This window comes from Nasonia vitripennis (assembly GCF_009193385.2).
Source record: "Nasonia vitripennis strain AsymCx chromosome 1 unlocalized genomic scaffold, Nvit_psr_1.1 chr1_random0012, whole genome shotgun sequence".
Classification (NCBI taxonomy): Eukaryota; Metazoa; Arthropoda; class Insecta; order Hymenoptera; family Pteromalidae; genus Nasonia; species Nasonia vitripennis.
The window spans coordinates 2,343,574-2,361,339 of record NW_022279600.1 but is presented as its reverse complement, the minus strand read 5'-3'; the positions used below and the strand labels follow the sequence as shown (position 1 = coordinate 2,361,339).

The window sequence follows — 17,766 nt, the reverse complement described above, 5'->3', positions numbered from 1 at the left end:
TTCTTGTATAAGTGAACGCATTTACGTATATGTATAACGCCTGTACGACTGCATCCGTGCACTCATACAGACGACGTATACTAAACCGATTGCGACAGTACGACACCGATCGCCGAACATCAGAGCAAGTGCTTTGACCTACGAGTCAGCACTTCTTACGCGCGTATAACTGACTTACTTTCGTACATCATCCTTGCACGTCAGATGTTGATTGGTCGATCGTTGCCGCGTTTCATTAAATTTCACAACTCGTTGAATAGTCAACGAGACTTTAAAAAGCCAGGAAACGATCCACAGAGCGCCTTTTGTACAAGTAACCTGTTGTTGTGTAGCTGTACCCGGTCAGCAAGTACGAGTGCTATCTCTCTGTACGCATCACTTACTGAGTGTGTGCAAACCGTACTGTAACATCTGCCGAGTTCTGGGTTGTCTCCAATAAAACAAAACAATAACACTTGATCAGTGCCAAATATTATTATTAATAATTAAAATCATCCTTAAAACAACTTAAAACCATTGAAAAGATAATAGAAGGAGAAATTACACTTGCTGTCTACACCATAAGCCATACAAGGTAAGAGCAAGCAACATAGTCGCGGACATTTCGTTGTTTGCGATTATATAGCGTGACAATACACCGTCCGAGATTCTCTAGTCGCAGACAAGAGTCCGCGAGTCCCAAATCGTAACTGCTGACACACCAACAGCCTTCGCACGAAACCAACCTGTCCGCCTTAGCAGACAGTACGTACAAATCCTCGTCCGTACAGACGGGTAGCGTCGGATGTACTTAGATCTCGTAGTCCGCGCGTAACTCTAGTAACAATGAAAGCTTTCGAGCTTATGCTAGTTTTCGAATAAATAAATAATTATTTGTATTCGCGCAGCCCGTCCTTATACCAAGTACGGTCTTTACAAAATGGCATCCCTTGTGGGGAACGAACCCACGACCTTTGGATTAGAAGTCCGCTTGAAATTTTTGAAATTAGCGCCAAATGTTTCCAAATAAATAATTATTTGCAGAATCTGCGCAGCCCGTCCTTATATCAAGTGCAGTTATTACAAAATGGCATCCCTTGTGAGGAACTAGCCATTGTTGCTAGAGCAACAATTTCTAGAATTTCTTTGAGAATTCTTTAGATTTTTTTTTAGAAGTTTAGAAGTTTTTAGAGTATTCCAAAATTTTATTTAGATTTTTTTAAACAAGTTTTTAGAAGTCTATGAAGATTTTAGATATTTTGGATTAGAAGTGGAAGTTGAGAAACATATAGTATATCAGATCATCAGGCTAAAGTAAAGATTATGGCCATTTTGCATTTCTCGTTAAAAGAAATTACCTAAACTATTAAAGCAAGATTATTAAATTATTCGAATATTTTTATTAATCAGAATTATCCATAAAAATGGATCCGAACGTAGAGACTTATTACTTTACTTCAGCATTGAGGACATTAAGCAGAATTAATAATGGCGACATTTCACCAGACCAGTTTGTCCATGAAATTAGCCATGCGAAAGCTTATCTTTCTTGTTTCGATCAACAGCAAATTTTTCATAGAATATTAGATTGTAACAATACAAGTATTTATTATGTCCTTAGAAAATTAGAATTTAAAAACTTTCGCAATCTAATAAGTTTCCTCGAAAAAGCATTTATATATATCACAATTCCTTTGGACACTTTGCAGTTAAGCTAGATAAATCTCAAGTCGAGATCAAGATTAAGATTACGGAATATTTTACGAAAGGCTGAGAACCAGTCAGAGAGATCACAGCCACAACTGTCAAACCTATTTATAGACCAGTTAGATGTCCTTGCTAGAATGGTGTTTGTCCGGGAACTCCCAACCTGTTTGTATCAAAACGTATATAAATCAGCTCCAGAAACTTTAGACAATGTGGCTGAATTAGCTAATTATTTTTATTATACAAATACTACCGGTATTAGGCCATTAAGCGATGAATATAGCAACTCGCCAACAGAAATTCGAGAAGAAAAGAAAAATTACTATACAACCTCACGGTTCGAATATGTGTATACAGTACCAAAACAGTATAATTATCAGGAGTATTCCTTTTACAGAAAAATGTTAAAAATTGAAAGTCTGATCGAGCACCTAGAAATTCGTCTACTGTTTCAGATCAGTCACATGACAACCAAAGATATCCCATTTCTATAAAAATCGGCGAAAGCATTTTTCCAATAGAATATAATCAGAAAGACGCCCAACACTATTCTATAGCACCAAGGTTTGAAAACTCTAGTACAAAATTTGAGAACACCTCCCCCCTAGAATATTGCTGCCCTCGACAATGGAGTCGGCGCAAAAATAAAAAAATGTCCCATATTTATTAACGTTTGGAGCAGTGTATGCGCGTTCGCTCAGCGGACTCGGTGGACATGGTGGACGTCCGCTCTCTCGGAGATTGTCCCACTCCGCTAGTTCTTCAGACTAGACGGATTCAGTGGAAGTCTATTCTCTGGTAGCACGGGATCGATGTAATTTGTCTGCATTGAAATTTTCCTATAATGATGGGATTTCGGTGGTATCGTTTGTTAATTTCTACAATTTAGCTTAGAGTATAGCAACTCTACAAAACCTTACAAAAAGAAATTGTTCACATGTTTAAAAATTATTAATTTTGCGACCTACTACTATTAACTAATTTCAAAAATTTCTTTCACGGATGCAGTCGTACAGGCGTTATACATATACGTAAATGCGTTCACTTATATAAGAATGTATGAACATGGGACATTATAACACTTAGTAGTTTTTTTGATGATTTTTAAATACCTAAGAACCTGCAATCTATGTGGCGCTTACTTTGCCATGAAAAAAGAAAACAAAAAATACATACTACAGCGATGCATGGTAGGAACGATTCCCAAAAGCAACGTGCAAAAAAAGTTCTTGCAAAACGAGATAGGCTACGTTCGTTTTACCAGAGATTAGAGGAGAGATTGCCGATGCCGTGTTAAAATGCATGGCGAATTCGATCATGACGCCACTTGCGGCCTGCGATCAAACTATACGCATCTAGAAAAGGAGCGTAGGGGAAGTATACGCATCCAGCGGCAGTGGAGAAGAGAGAGGCGCTATATATTCTTAGGTCCACGCGCTTGACGCGACGGAGGAAAAGTGACAAACGGCGACTGTCGAATTTGCGCATCCACACCTCGCGGTAGTTTCAACCAACGCCAAATAACTATTCGGGCATATTATTGGACTAAAAAGAATGTTTAAACAACAGCATAAGTGAAAAAAAATTAGAATCTAAAACTTTTGAAAACTCATCATTGAAAACTTTAATTTTTAAGAGATTATGGTTAAACCGACACAAACAAGTTAAACTTAAGCTTAAACAAAGCTAAATTAAACTAATAAGCCACCCCAGCCTCCCGATAAACATATGCTACTTTCAGTTTTCATATATCAACGACGATCGTGGCGGCGCGGTCTACGTTGTTGTTAGGTATTCTTATGCACTCGGGTTTGAGTCCAAGTCTCAGCAATTTTTTTTTTCTACTTGTTGATAAAATATATACTATACAATAATAACGCAATATGCCATTCTACTTCTGCAATTATATTTCAATTTAGGTAAGTATACGGTACAGAGGGGACCTGCAATGTATAACTACCATTATTTATAGTTTTTTACGTAAAGAAAAAATAGAATTTTAAATAAATTTAAATTATCTTATTAGTACGATAACGTTTTATTAATTACATTCATATTAAAAAAAAATTATTAAATTGTATTCCTAAAATTCAAGAAGTTTCATTGTATGCTTTTTTTCATAAACGATTAAGAAGTAAATTATACCTATATTTATTGCAGGCCCACCGTATACTTACCTAAATTGAAATATAATTGCAGAAGCAAAATGACATATTGCATTATTACTGTATACTGTATATTTTATCAGCACGCAGAAAAAAAAAAGATTTGCTGGGACTCGGACTCGAACCCGAGTGCATAAGAATACCAAGCAACAACGTAGACCGCGCCGCCACAATCATCGTTGATGGAGAAAAACTGAAAGTAGCATATGTTTATCAGGAGGCTGGGGTGGCTTTTTAGTTTAATTTAATTTTGTTTAAGCTTAAACTTAATTTTTTCGATTTAATGTAATTGTGAAAACATTATCGTACTAATAAAATAATGTAAATTTATTTAAAATTGTATTTTTTCGTTACCTATAAAACTATAAATAATTGTAGTTACACATTGCACGTCCCCTACGTACTAAAAGAATAATAATATATATTTCTTATTGTTTTTACGCATTATAAACATTTTATAAGCAAATAAAAAAAAAGAAAATAACTTGCCGAACCTCGGACTCGAACTCAAGTGTATGACGGTAGCTCGGCCGTCATTATTATTTTAAGTTGTTTGTTGTTTATGCTACTATTCACCGTTTCCGTCGGCAGTGCAGAAGGCACTAGATTCTACCGACTATAATCTATCCGCGCACGGACGTAAAGACGTATGAACACGCGGCGGTGATAGCAGTACTCAGGACGTGGATTCAAAAGGAGGAAAAGTCAATGAACACTCGCGGATTATTGTAAAACTTAGACTAACTGTTTATTGGTGCTTGGCTTACACAAGCGCGCCAGATGGGCGCATGCCAGCTACCAGCATGTAGTCGAGGTGAGAGAGAGAGGAGGCTTAAAGTCGCCCGAGTAAGCGAGAGTTGATAAGAACTAGTACTTACAGATGTACGTGGCCGGCATGGCCGTTCTAACCCACGCGAAGATGGTCTCGGACGGATTATCCTCGGTTCGGTTGACCTCGCAACCCTCGCACACAATAATCGCAATCGCAGAGTGTCTATTCGCGAAACGGAGCGGAGCGAAGACAGACTCGGAATGGCTCGCTAGCGCGAGCACAGATTTACCTATGCCCTCTGACACACTGTTGTCAACTCTTGACAGCAGTGTGCGATCAGGTGGCAACATTGTAAGTTGCTGAATTTAAATCTCTCTCGATGCTTATTCTCTCTCTGTCTCTCTTACTCTCTCACATGCTGTGCCTTTAGTAGCTGTAACAACAGAAGTATTATACAGAATGTTGATTCTGTCCCGGAGAGACGTCGTAACGTGCTCAACGTGCGTTAATTGCACTGGCAACCGTTACAAGTGCATATAAATACCAACCAACAACGTAGACCGCGCCGCCACGATCGTCGTTGGTATATGAAAACTGAAAGTAGCATATGTTTATCGGGAGGCTGGGGTGGCTTGTTAGTTTAATTTAGCTTTGTCTAAGCTTAAGCTTAACGTGTTTGTGTCGGTTTAACCATAATCCGTCTAAAAAATTAAAGTTTTTAATTATGAGGGTTGATTTCATAAAGACGATCATGGCCACTGACATTAATAAGGGCTTAGAGTTTAGTCTGTAATAGAGTTTATCGGTGATTGTTTATAAATATATCATTGTTTATGAATCATATTCACCGCGTAAGCTCGAATCCTTAACAGTTAGGGCTATCACACGTAAAAAGGTACACCGAGGAACAGCAGCTGACAGCCAATCAGAAGCAATCTTTAAGCGGGCTCATTCCTTCATGTTCTCTCCCCACCACCTCAATAAGGAACAAGTCCGTTTAACGCTTACTTCTGATTGGCTGTCAGCTGCTATTCCTCGCTATTCCTTTTTACGTGTGATACCCCTTACCGCCGCTTATGTTATTTCTCCTCTATGCTCTGCCGCGCCGCGATGTGATTGTGTACTCTCTACTTCCCTCTTCGCCGCTGTTGCTGGTGGGGAAGCTAGTTGCGTACGGCCGCCCCTACTTCTCCTCTGCTACTTCTAGATGCGTATAGTTCGGAGCGAAAACCGCAGGGCGGCGCTAGCTTACGACTGCATATCGCACGGCACGCTTTCGCCCATGCTCATCGGCAATCTCTCGTCTAATCTCTGGTTTTACAGTTCGGTCGTACTCAAATCGTTCTCGGCCCACGTCTATGTTCCGTGTCTCGTGTTCAAATGATGTTGGAGGCAATCAATTTTCACTCCGTTCGTATCGGTAACGTATCAAAACCCATGGTATGACCTACGTTTTACATTGCGAATAGCGTTCTATTCGCCTTATATTAAACATAGTCAAAGGTTGAACATGATTCGGATGCTATATGACATGCTATCATAACAAAACGTCAACTTAGATTCTTTTAACGAAATTGTTGAATCTCCATTCGATAACATATTGTAAAAATACCTGTTATTGATGGTTTAGACGAGTGGTTAGGTTAGGTCACCGTTTGTTGATGTTTTATGGAATAAAAATTATATATGTTATATTCACGGCTTAACTATAATAGCCACTTTATTCCCTGAAAAGCAGGACTAAAGTAGCTTTTAATTCACACATATATTTTTTCCCGCATTTGCGGAAATAAAACTTTTGATAATTTAAAAATAGTACATTATGCAACACGGGACGAAAGTAGCAGATTTTTCCCGCTGTTCGCTCGGGCAGTAAACGCACCCAAGTGAAAAATCTTCTCGCTCGGGCAGTAAACCCACCAGCAGGAAAAATCTGCTACTTTCGTCCCGTGTTGCATATAGTACTTTATTCCACTTTCGACTGAAATGGCTACTATTTGTCTCTGAAAATCGAAGTCGACGTGTTTTTTTATATTTTTGTTTCATTCATTAAAAAAAAAAAATACTTTTGCCCCGTTGATTTTACTATTGCCCCGCAAATAGGTTTACGAGAAAAATATGCTACTTTTGCCCCGATTTTCAGGCGCAAAAAGTGGCTATTTCGGTCGGGTGTGGAATAAAAAAATGAATTTTAAAAATATTTACAAAATGAAAAACAAATGTTAAATTTAGAAACTATCGAACATTTTAAAAATTTTATTTGTATTGATGGAAGTCCCACTTTTTAAGGGAACAAAGTGGCTACACAGTTAAGTTGTAAATAAAGTTTTATATACAACACGGAAATAATCTGCGAATTTAGTCCCTTGTTGCATAATGTACTATTATATTTATCAAACATTTTACCCTATTTTCATGCTGAGAGATAGCAGAAAAATATAAGAAAAAACTACGTGACAGTAGGGGAGTGGGGCAAATTTTGAAAAAATTAGGGCTACATAGTTATAGACATTCTCTAATACCACTGCCACGGGCACTACTTCCCGCTATTTTATAATACAAAAAAACTTACCGAGACAGTCCTCTATTTCAAACCCACGGTCGTCTTCTAGTCTACTGTTATCTACACTGCAATAGGTATGATCCGCTAAAGCAGCATTTACAATTTCTTTGCAGCTTGTATTTGGTAAACTATTATCATTAATATTTACTTCATCATCTTTTAAATGTCCTTCATCATTCACTGAATTATCATCTGCAAAGAAGTAACAAGTGGCAATTTCTAAAAATATTAATTTTTTGAGTGAACTACCTTAAGGGATTTTAAGTAACGTCGATGTTGAAAATAATTACATGAATTTTTACATAAAATTATATGTAAAGATTTCAAACTTTTACATGTTACAGTCACATGTATCAATGAAATTGTAAAACTGTACGTCAAATTTTACATAAAATTTAGAATGTGTCTCCGCGGCCGATATCGCGTACGCGAAAAAAAATGTAGCGTACGCGAGAAAATTTTAGCGTACGTGAAAACCACAGACAATTTCCCGGAAAATTTTTCGCGTACGCTACTAATCAACCTTTCGCGTGCGCTAAATCTGTCGCGCACGCTAGAAAATCAACTTTTCGCGTACGCTAGAATAGTATATTATACCACGGGAGCCGAAAATTGCAATTAAAGTTTGCATTTTGAGGTTAGAGTGGTATAAATGAACTTTTTTTTGCGAGAGATTTTCGCATACGCTAGAGTTTTTCTTATTTAGGCAATTCTTTCGCGTACGCTAGTGATCTACATTTCCTATATATAAAAGAAGCAACATAACAGGAGTGACTTATGAAGGAAGAATGGAACATTTCTATGTATAAGTACTCCGTTTGCTTCTTATAAGAAAATTTGGAGCACTTTAGCGTACGCGAAAGAATTGCTCATAAAAATACTAACGTGCCCGAAAAGTTTATATCTAGCGTGCGCGAAAGATCTAGCGTACGCGAAAGGTTGATTTTTCTAGCGTGCGCGACAGATTTAGCGCACGCGAAAGGTTGATTAGTAGCGCACGCGAAATTTTCCAGGAAAATTTTTAGTTGATTTTGCACACGCTACAAAGTTTTCGCGCACGCTAAAATTACATTTCGCGTACGCGATATCGGCCGCGGAGACACACTCTAAAATTTATAATAAAGATCTTTATATAAGATTTTATGTAAAATTGTACGTATATTTCTACAATTGATGCATGTGATATTTTACATATATAAGTTACAAATCATAACAAAAAATTTTATATTAAATTTCTCATAAATATTTTCAACAGGGTCATTTATAAATTATTGTTTTTATTATTTCAAAGGCTGCTAAGGACTCTGTTAATATAAAATAAAAAAATATATATATATACGTATATAAAATAAATGCACTTACTGTTAAATGCCATTAACTCGCAAAGTTGCGGTCGCCTTTTTTTCTTCAGTTTGAATGAATGATACTTGTTGGTCATTTTTGCCAAATGATTTTTGCGAATTACATGGTAAGTCTTAGTGGGCGTCTGGCAAATTAGTGCAAAGCTTTCCTTTTTCACTTTGCCCATTTTTGATAAAAATAAATTGTTTTCCAATAAACTTTGTAGAAAGGCTGCGTACGTACTTCAACCGTCTACGTACATTCACTCCCGTACGTCTACGTACACGGAACAGTCACGGGTTTTCTTTTCGGAAAATTTTTAACCAGTGCACGGTACACGATGAACGAAACAAAATAGATCAAAATTATCTAAATATTGTTATTAAATAACAATTTTTTTTTGCTCTCAAATTCGCTCGCAAATACAATGTCTAAATACAATGTCTACAATATATTATAGATGCATAGAGCATATAAGAGCCTTTCCACAATGCGTTGCGTTTCTATATGTAGTATTACGTTTTTGATATACACTCACAATATATTAGACTGAACAGAACGCATTGTGGAAAAGCTCCCGTGTGGACTGGTTTCTCCTTGGCGTGATCTGCAAAATAAGGACTGAAATAAGTATCTCTTAACATAGAGCGTATATAGGGCTCTCGCGTAATCCTCGAATTAATTATAATTATAATGCTTTCAAATTTGTATATAATTCATTTAGATTCGTATATAATGCATTCAAATTAGTGGATGCATTCTAATGATATAATATATGTATGATGCATTCCAGAGTTCAACAATGCATTCATTTACTGTTTTTGATTAATAAAAGGAGTAACAAACAATTTTTAGATATATATATATATATATATATATATATATATATATATATATATATATATATATATATATATATATATATATTCTGGAATATTTTCCGAAAATATACCTAAATATCATAAGTTATCCACTAAATATACATAATATACAAAATATATAGAAAATATTTCGTATATATTGATGCATTCAAAATGCCCACATTGTGTACATATATGTGTGTATATATATACACACGCACATACACAGCTCCGCCACGCCGGTCCCAAGCCCGGGGCCCTGTTGTGCAAGCGGCGGGTAGGAGGGGGAGGAGTATTGACCTCTTTAAAATAACCAAGGGGCATCTGGCCAGGATGCTAGCACCTTGTTAAAGGGCTCCTTCCTAGGATACAGGATAGGGGAAGAAACCCCGAAAAAAAATCAAACATGATAAGTGAGTCAAAAACAAGATTTCCTCAAGCAGGTAAGGTCATAGAGCCAAATTCTGCTGACGGTTCTGATCGGGTGAAAGCTCCGAGCCCAACTCACAAGGTTGTGGAAAAGAGCCAAAGAGAAGACCTCAAAATTTTAAAGGGTATAATTACCGGAACAATCGAGTACACAGAGGGCAGGAGTAACGTGCATGGTCTGATAAAGACGGGCCTCGCGAACGCGTTAATAGAGCTAGGAAAGATAGAAGAAAAAACTACGTTCTTCTTGAAGGTACCGGAGCTTCGCCTGGGAGGAGAATCTCTGGGATCAAGAACGATCAGTAGGGAAAGTTTTGCGAGCAGTGCGAGTGCTAGGAACATGGACAGCACCTCGTCAATGGCACAAATAGCAGACTACAGAAAAGCTCGGCAAGAAGCCATAGAAGTTCACAAGGAAGAAAAGGACTATATAACAAAGTTAGAAAAGAAAGTAGATGAGCTTATCGAGGACTGTCAGTCAGCACCAAAGGACGTGAAACGCACCGCAGAACGTGCTAAACAACTTCTACTGATCCAGTTAAGGAAAAAGCACGAGGAAGGAAATAATAAAGATGCACGCTATGAAGGTGACGTGGACTACTACCAAATGTAGCACGTAACACGAGAGAATGCATGGAGAGGCACGCGAGGACGACTTCTCAAAGATGCGGTACTTGCCAGTGTCGGAAGCAAGAGGCCAAGAGGAAGTCTCACTAACAGCCCAGAAGAGAAGAGCGAAGAAAAACATGACAGGAAGAGACAACGACAGGAGAAAGCAGTGATGCAACGTAAGACCATCGCCCCGAGAGCCCCTCACAATGCACCAGAGCCACCGGCGAAAGCCAAGCCCAACAAAAACAAGCGCCCTGAATGGATTCTAGTGAAAGTGGGACAAAACACGACGTACACGGAAGTCATGGGGAAAATCCGAAAAGATGTAAACCCGGACACCACTGGAACGAAGGTGCTGGCAGTCAAACAAACAAGAAGTGGAGACATCCTCCTAAAACTGGGAAGAGGGTCTGACAGGACAGCGTTTACTGCGGAAGTAGAAAATGCAGTGCTGGGCCTTGGACAGGTCAAAAAAGGAAGAACGGAAGGCCACCCTAGAAATAAGGTACATGGACTCGGAAGCAACGGAAGAAGAGGTGAGAGCAGCAATAGGAGGAGCCTTCAGAAAGCCGGACAACGGCAGGAGGGTGACTCTATTAAAGCCCAACAGGAGGGGCCTTAGAATGGCCATAGTGATACTCAGCGAGAGAGAGAGAGAGAGAGAGAGAGAGAGAGAGAGAGAGAGAGAGAGAGAGGCCGAGGAGTTCCTAGAAATAGGACACATCCGATTGGGCCTTGTAAGTTGTAGGATTAGGAAGCGAGCAAAGGTAGTATGGTGCCACAAGTGCTTAGACTTTGGACATTGGAAGGATGAGTGTAATGGAGTAGATAGATCGACCCTCTGCTATAAGTGTGGAGCAGCCGATCATGGCATGGCGCAATGCCAGATGAAAGCGAGCTGTTTTCTCTGCAAAGATGATGGACAAAAGAAAGAAGGCTGCAAATATGTAGCTGGCTCTGGCAGCTGCATTGTATTCAGGCGCGACCTGGACACGGCGAAGAAAAAGGTCAGAGAAGCCTTAAAAGATAGCGATAGCAGAAGAAAAGTAGACGACCGGACTATACAGTAAGAAGTAGACGTCCGGACGATGCCGAAAGAAGAAGACGATATGATGACCACATAGAATTTAATTAAATTAATAAATAGAATTAATAGAAGAGGGCAACAAGCCTTTCGCCTCCCCGCGAAGCACTACTTGACGGTCGTACCGCGGGGTTCAAGGGCACAAAAGATGGAGCTAGGCGCACTTTTACTAAGGGTCGGTAAGGGCAAAGAAGGGTGTTCCCTACTGAAAAAAATCAGATGACCATTAACTGATAATCATGCCAAAACGTCAGCTGATTATCAGGTGATTTCGGCTCAGTATTTTTAATAAAGCTGATAGTTATAAATATGCGTTTATGTGAGATAAAATGTTCATGATCATCAGGTGATAATCATTCAAAATTTGTAACCTTTAATATATTTATTATAAGTCGTTTAAAATAAGTAAAATTTATAAATTTCAAATAATTAGGGCCAGTATTGGTGTTACCATCAGGATGATAACACGAAAACTCTGGCTGTGAGCTCCAATATTTTTGTTTTTCAATAATTTAATTTAAACAAAATTTTTTTTAATTGTTAAAAAATAAAAATATTGGAGCTCACAGCCAGAGTTTTCGTGTTATCATCCTGATGGTAACACCAATACTGGCCCTAATTATTTGAAATTTATAAATTTTACTTATTTTAAACGACTTATAATAAATATATTAAAGGTTACAAATTTTGAATGATTATCACCTGATGATCATGAACATTTTATCTCACATAAACGCATATTTATAACTATCAGCTTTATTAAAAATACTGAGCCGAAATCACCTGATAATCAGCTGACGTTTTGGCATGATTATCAGCTGATTATCAGTTAATGGTCATCTGATTTTTTTCATTAGAGTTTTCTTTTACGAATGGGTGTTTTTTTACCTAGCCGTAGGAGGGATGGGTTTAGTCAGTGCGAATCCGACACACGGCTGACGGTGGGGATGGGGTTGTTCCGACGACTCAATCAACAAAGCCAGTTATGGTCTTTCTAAGATTTTCCCTAATACCTCTTTCTCTGAGAAAAAAAAACACACACATGTGTATTCCAAATAAATATAATAAAAATGTATTTTGACAAGTTTTCTGGGAATTTTTAACAAACGATCAAAAAATAATATATTCATAGTATGTAGGAGAAGCGTAAACAAACTAACCAGACGTCCAATTAACGCTATAATTTGGAGCTTTTCCAGGCTGCCTTACTTCAGATGAGGTAATTAAACTCATCAGTGGTTTGTTTAATCTGTATGGTGGAGGTAAACCCTGAATCGTATTTTCTATGCGCCCACAGACGGCACGATACATGTGACTTGGATTTAACAAACTTCCAAGAACTATACTGTGAAAATATATTGGTTCAATAAAATGACTGAGAAGTGCACCTTGGATTCCCAACACATTCCATCGTGCAATTTTATCAGAACATGACATAGTCAGCAATCTTTGACCCTAAAAAAAACAAAAATTAGTATTAAGTCTTATACTATACACTACAAATATACTACTCACACACACGTTCACACAGGCACGCCTGCAACTACACTCTTATGACTCTGTCAATATTTGCAAATTATTGTACTAAGATTGTTTTACACACTAAGAAATAAGCAAGAGAGATACAATGTTTAAATTATTTCTTTAGGCTTGCAGATTGTAACCAAGATACTTTATGATGTCATGATGGAAACTGTATAAGCGTAAAACTTTGGCCCGCCCGAAACAAAATTATCTATGTATGTATTTTCGCCATATCCACAAAGTTCATCTGTCATTTCACCTAGTTTAGAACCGAAATAAAAGGTTTAGAAGAAATAAAAGGTTTATACTCATCTGGAGCATTATCGTGTGAAACAAATATACACGAATTTGTTTAATAATAAAGAATACGATCACCAAATTCTCTCAAGTGTTCATATAGTTTTAAACGCACTTGTGCTGTAGTGTAGGCTGCAATCACGACACGTATATGGTGCTGGCGTTACTGAAAAAAATCAACGGATTATCAGCTGATTTTTTTCGGTAGGGTACAGATCGCTATAAACAGTTTAGATAACACGTAAAAAAACAAACGCAACTTTTTCTTGAAGAATCAGGCTTAATAAAAGGAAAAGAGTAATTTCTATTGTATTATTCAAAAAATCAAAATCCTTGGTATTATAACATGTCTTTAACACGGCGCAATATCATAACTCTCAACAGGTCTAAGGCAAACCACTATAATCTTTCAGCGTCATTTGCAAGAATGCATATCAGCGATGGCGCTAAATGTCGATGCAAAGAATATGATGAAGATATAAATCATGTGCTATGGTAATGCAGTCTATATGATGCTGCAAAATTAATCTTAATAAAAGACTAGCACGATTCACCTCACTCCTAACATCGCTCGGTTAAAATATATATTGCGATAGTGATGAAATTCAAGTTTTGTTAAGATCTTTTTTTTCTAATGTCGATTCCTAACAGGGGGGAAGTAAAAATTTTAGATAATAAAGATTAGAAAAACGAAAATAACGCATTGATTTATTATGAAAGATAAAATTATGAAACTGAAAATATTAAAAAACTATGACAGTTAAAAAAATAAATTCTAAATTCTAAATTTAAAACAAAAAAAATCCTCTCTTGTTATTTTATATTTACTAATATTTCAATTTAGAGTTTTCGTTTTAGAAATTGTTTAATTTCATAATTTTAGTTTTTTAATTTTTACTTTTCATGCTTTAATTTCTTCGAATTTCAATTTTTCTAAATTTTTGCCGCCAAGTTAAATTGATTATTCAATCACTGATTATCATGAAAATGAAGACGCTAAAATTTTAGTAAACAAATAGAAAAAAGTTATCTATGAATATAGTTATTCTGTTACAATACCGCTACCCTAAGCGGGTCTTGGGCGTTGTCGTCCAGATCGGACGGGTGGGTGTTTATCACCACTACACAGCGCGTCCTCAGGTGGCGGATAGAGGAACAGCTCCTGAGAAGGAGGTTAGCTGCGAATAAATTGAATAAGCAGCCGCGGACAGCCGATAGGAACAGGCGTGGGCCACGACAAAAACCACTTCACATTATCTCTTATCTCTTAATCGATCTCTTTCATCATACATTACAAAAATGGGCAAAAATCCTGCTGCCGAGGAGGATGCGAGAGCGATGACAGCTGCCCCGAAAGGGGATGTGTAGAATGATTCGTCACCTGGTCTTACGCGGCACAGATACCAGCGAAGGCGCGCTGCCTTACAGGAGGGTGTTAGGATGCAAGAATAAAACCGTAGTGTGTCTGACGACGAGTTGGCACTGTCCTCGTCAAAGTAGGAAAGCTCTCATACTTAGTTCTAGAGATGTATGGGGGTTATCACCTCTAGAACGGTGGACTCACCTGCGATCGGAACAGGATCCAAAGCGCGCGGGTTTAACATACTATCATGGATCAAAACCAAACCAAAAGGGACTTAAGGGTCGGAACCTGGAATGTTCGCAGTTTATATAGAGCAGGCGCGTTTAAAGAACTCATAAAGGAAGCTGATAGGTACAATCTCGATTTGGTAGCAATACAGGAATCGCGGTGGCCAGATGGCAGAGTACTGGCATCGGGTAACTTCACGTACCTGTATGGGGTCGGGAGCGGTGGATCCCTAGGCACCGGATTTCTCGTAAGCAAAAGCATCATACATTCGGTTAAAAGTTTCAAATCCGTCAATGATAGGCTCTCGTACATCATCATCAAAGGTAAATGGTATAGATATGTATTTATTAATGTACATTGTCCTACGGAGGACAAAGAAGAAGAAGAAGCTAAGGATCTCTATTACGAAACTTTAGAGCAGGTAATCGATCAGTTCGCGTCTTACGACACAAGAATAGTATTAGGTGATTTCAATGCTAAAATAGGTAGGGAGGAAATGTTTAGGCCTACTATAGGGAAGGAAAGCCTGCACGAAACCAGCAACGATAACGCTATTAGGGTCATAAATTTCGCGTCAGCAAAAGATCTTATAATCAAAACTACGTGTTTTAAGCATAAGGACATACACAAAGCAACGTGATCATCGCCGGACGGGGCCACACAGAACCAAATTGATCATTTTCTCATTGAAAAAAGACGTCATACTAACGTTCTCGACGTATGAGCACATAGAGGGGCAGATAGCGACTCGGACCACTTCCTAGTAGTAGCCAAATTAAGAGCTAGATTAGTAGCGAATCAAAATAGTAAGCGAACAAAGAAGGTAGAAAGCTTCGGTAAAAGAGGCCGCGAACAAAGTACTGGGTAAAAAGAAAAAGCCAAAAAGCAAACCATGGTTTGACGAAGAGTGCGAACTCTGGTTTGAAAGGCGCAAAAAGGATAAATTAGATAGCTTACACAATAGAATCGATAGGACCGTAGAAGACTATTCTAACGTAAGGAAACAGGCGGGTGCGAACTACAGAAATAAGAAGCGGGAGCATCAAAAGAATCTTATTAGGAGAATAGAAACAAACCGTAAGGAAGATAACCCCCGCGAAATGTACAGAGATTAACGCCATTAGAAAGGGTTTTAGTAGTAGAGCGCAATTGATGAAGGACGAAAACGGGGACCTCGTAACAAATGACAACGAATTACTATCGCTGTGGAAAAACTATTTCGATAAATTATTAAACGTGCACGAAAATAGCGAAGAATTAGGGGACAAAATTCACACTGCTGAACTCCACGTGGAGGAACCGAGCTACCAAGAAGTAGAGGCCGCGATTAAAAAACTAAAAAACAACAAAGCAGCGGGAAATGACTCTATACCAGCTGAGTTACTCAAATATGGGGGCGTCGAGTTTACTTTTAAAATCTATGAACTAGTCTGTGCCATCTGGAAAAATGAAACAATACCCGAAAATTGGAAGGAATCTATCATTATACCGATTTTTAAAAAGGGGGATAAGACAGACTGCAATACCTATAGGGGTATCTCACTTTTAGCAAAGTGCTACAAAGTTCTGTCAAACGTAATACAAGCTCGACTCACTCCATTCGCGGAAGATATAGTAGGAGATTATCGAGCGATCAAATGTTTACCATAAAACAGTTGTGTTAGAGAAAAACTTGTTAGAGAAAAAGTGGGAATTTTGCGAAACGATACACCATATATTTATAGATTTTAAAAAAGCGCACTATTCTATTAAGCGATGCAAAATGTATCAAATTCTACACGGAAAAAAGTCCGCAGCGTCAGTGGCGCTGCGCGCAGCGTGAAAGGCGGTGTTTGAAGCAGACGACGGCGCGCTGCGGCGACTCGTACGGCGGTGTGCGCGGCACTGTCTTCAACGCTGACGCGCAGAGGGAAAGACGCTGCCTCGCACAGTTTTTTCGATGTACGCCGGGAGAAGTTCCTTAGTCAGTGTTTTCGCGCGCAATTGCCGTATGTAGCTACAACAATGGGCGACTTCGTGGAAAATACTTTGAATCAATGGAAATTATCTGAGCTGCTGTACTTCTTTGTCAGTAAGTATTTATAATTATCGTATTTATGTGTTTAAGAATATTGAGGTTATGATTGAGGTTATTATTGCATGCTCGCATGCTTTGTGAAGTGTTTGGACTTAATCTACTTCACATCGTACTTGTTCAACTTTTGTAGTTGCTGACATTGACAAAGAATAGTTCATGACACTAGACAGTGATTCGATTGACAGAATCATACCGTCTACTTGTAATCTCAAAAATAAGTTTACAATCATGTACAATACGTATAGAAAATTTATTGGTATGACCGCTGAACCGCAAGATTACGCTTGCAAACTGTTGAGAATAATTTATTGCATAACGTAACGCCAGTCTCAAGCATGAGTAATGTGTGTGATGATGCTAGAAGTATGAATAACACCGGCACACAAAATAAAAAAAGTTGTCTGCGCGAGAAATCAGACCTATCTATCTTTATGTTTTTCGGGTCGCTGAATTCGAATATAAGGTCAGTTAGGCCCCATCACGTCAGGGTCAAGGTCAGTTGGAGGTCAAATTAAGAAGAAATGGTTAAAAGAAATAAAAATGCCATACATTTATGATTTTCGGTCGCTGAGTCCGAATCCGGGGTCAGTTTTACCCGATCACGTCAGGGTCAAGGTCAGTTGGAGGTCAAATTAAGAAGAAAAGGTTTAAAAGAAATAAAAATGCCATACATTTATGATTTTCGGTCGCTGAATCCGAATCCGGGGTCAGTTTTACCCGATCACGTCAGGGTCAAGGTCAGTTGGAGGTCAAATTAAGAAGAAA

The 17,766-nt window shown here is 38.2% G+C and overlaps 1 protein-coding gene across 13 annotated transcripts in view; it reads right to left on the bottom strand.

The window, feature by feature from the left end:
• LOC100114127 (double-stranded RNA-specific editase Adar) overlaps nucleotides 1-17,766 on the bottom strand; it is a 266,817-nt gene that overhangs the window by 69,252 nt on the left and 179,799 nt on the right. For 12 of the 13 annotated variants that reach the window (XR_004345160.1, XR_004345161.1, XM_031921463.2 and 9 more), the window contains one exon: nucleotides 12,673-12,967. The exons of the other annotated variant lie outside the window; for it this stretch is intronic. Coding sequence is in view for 10 of the 12 variants with exons in the window: in XM_031921463.2 (XP_031777323.1) it covers nucleotides 12,673-12,967 (295 nt within the window). In the remaining 2 variants the exon portion in view is untranslated. The remainder of the gene's footprint in view (nucleotides 1-12,672; nucleotides 12,968-17,766) is intronic. 13 annotated transcript variants of the gene reach the window in all.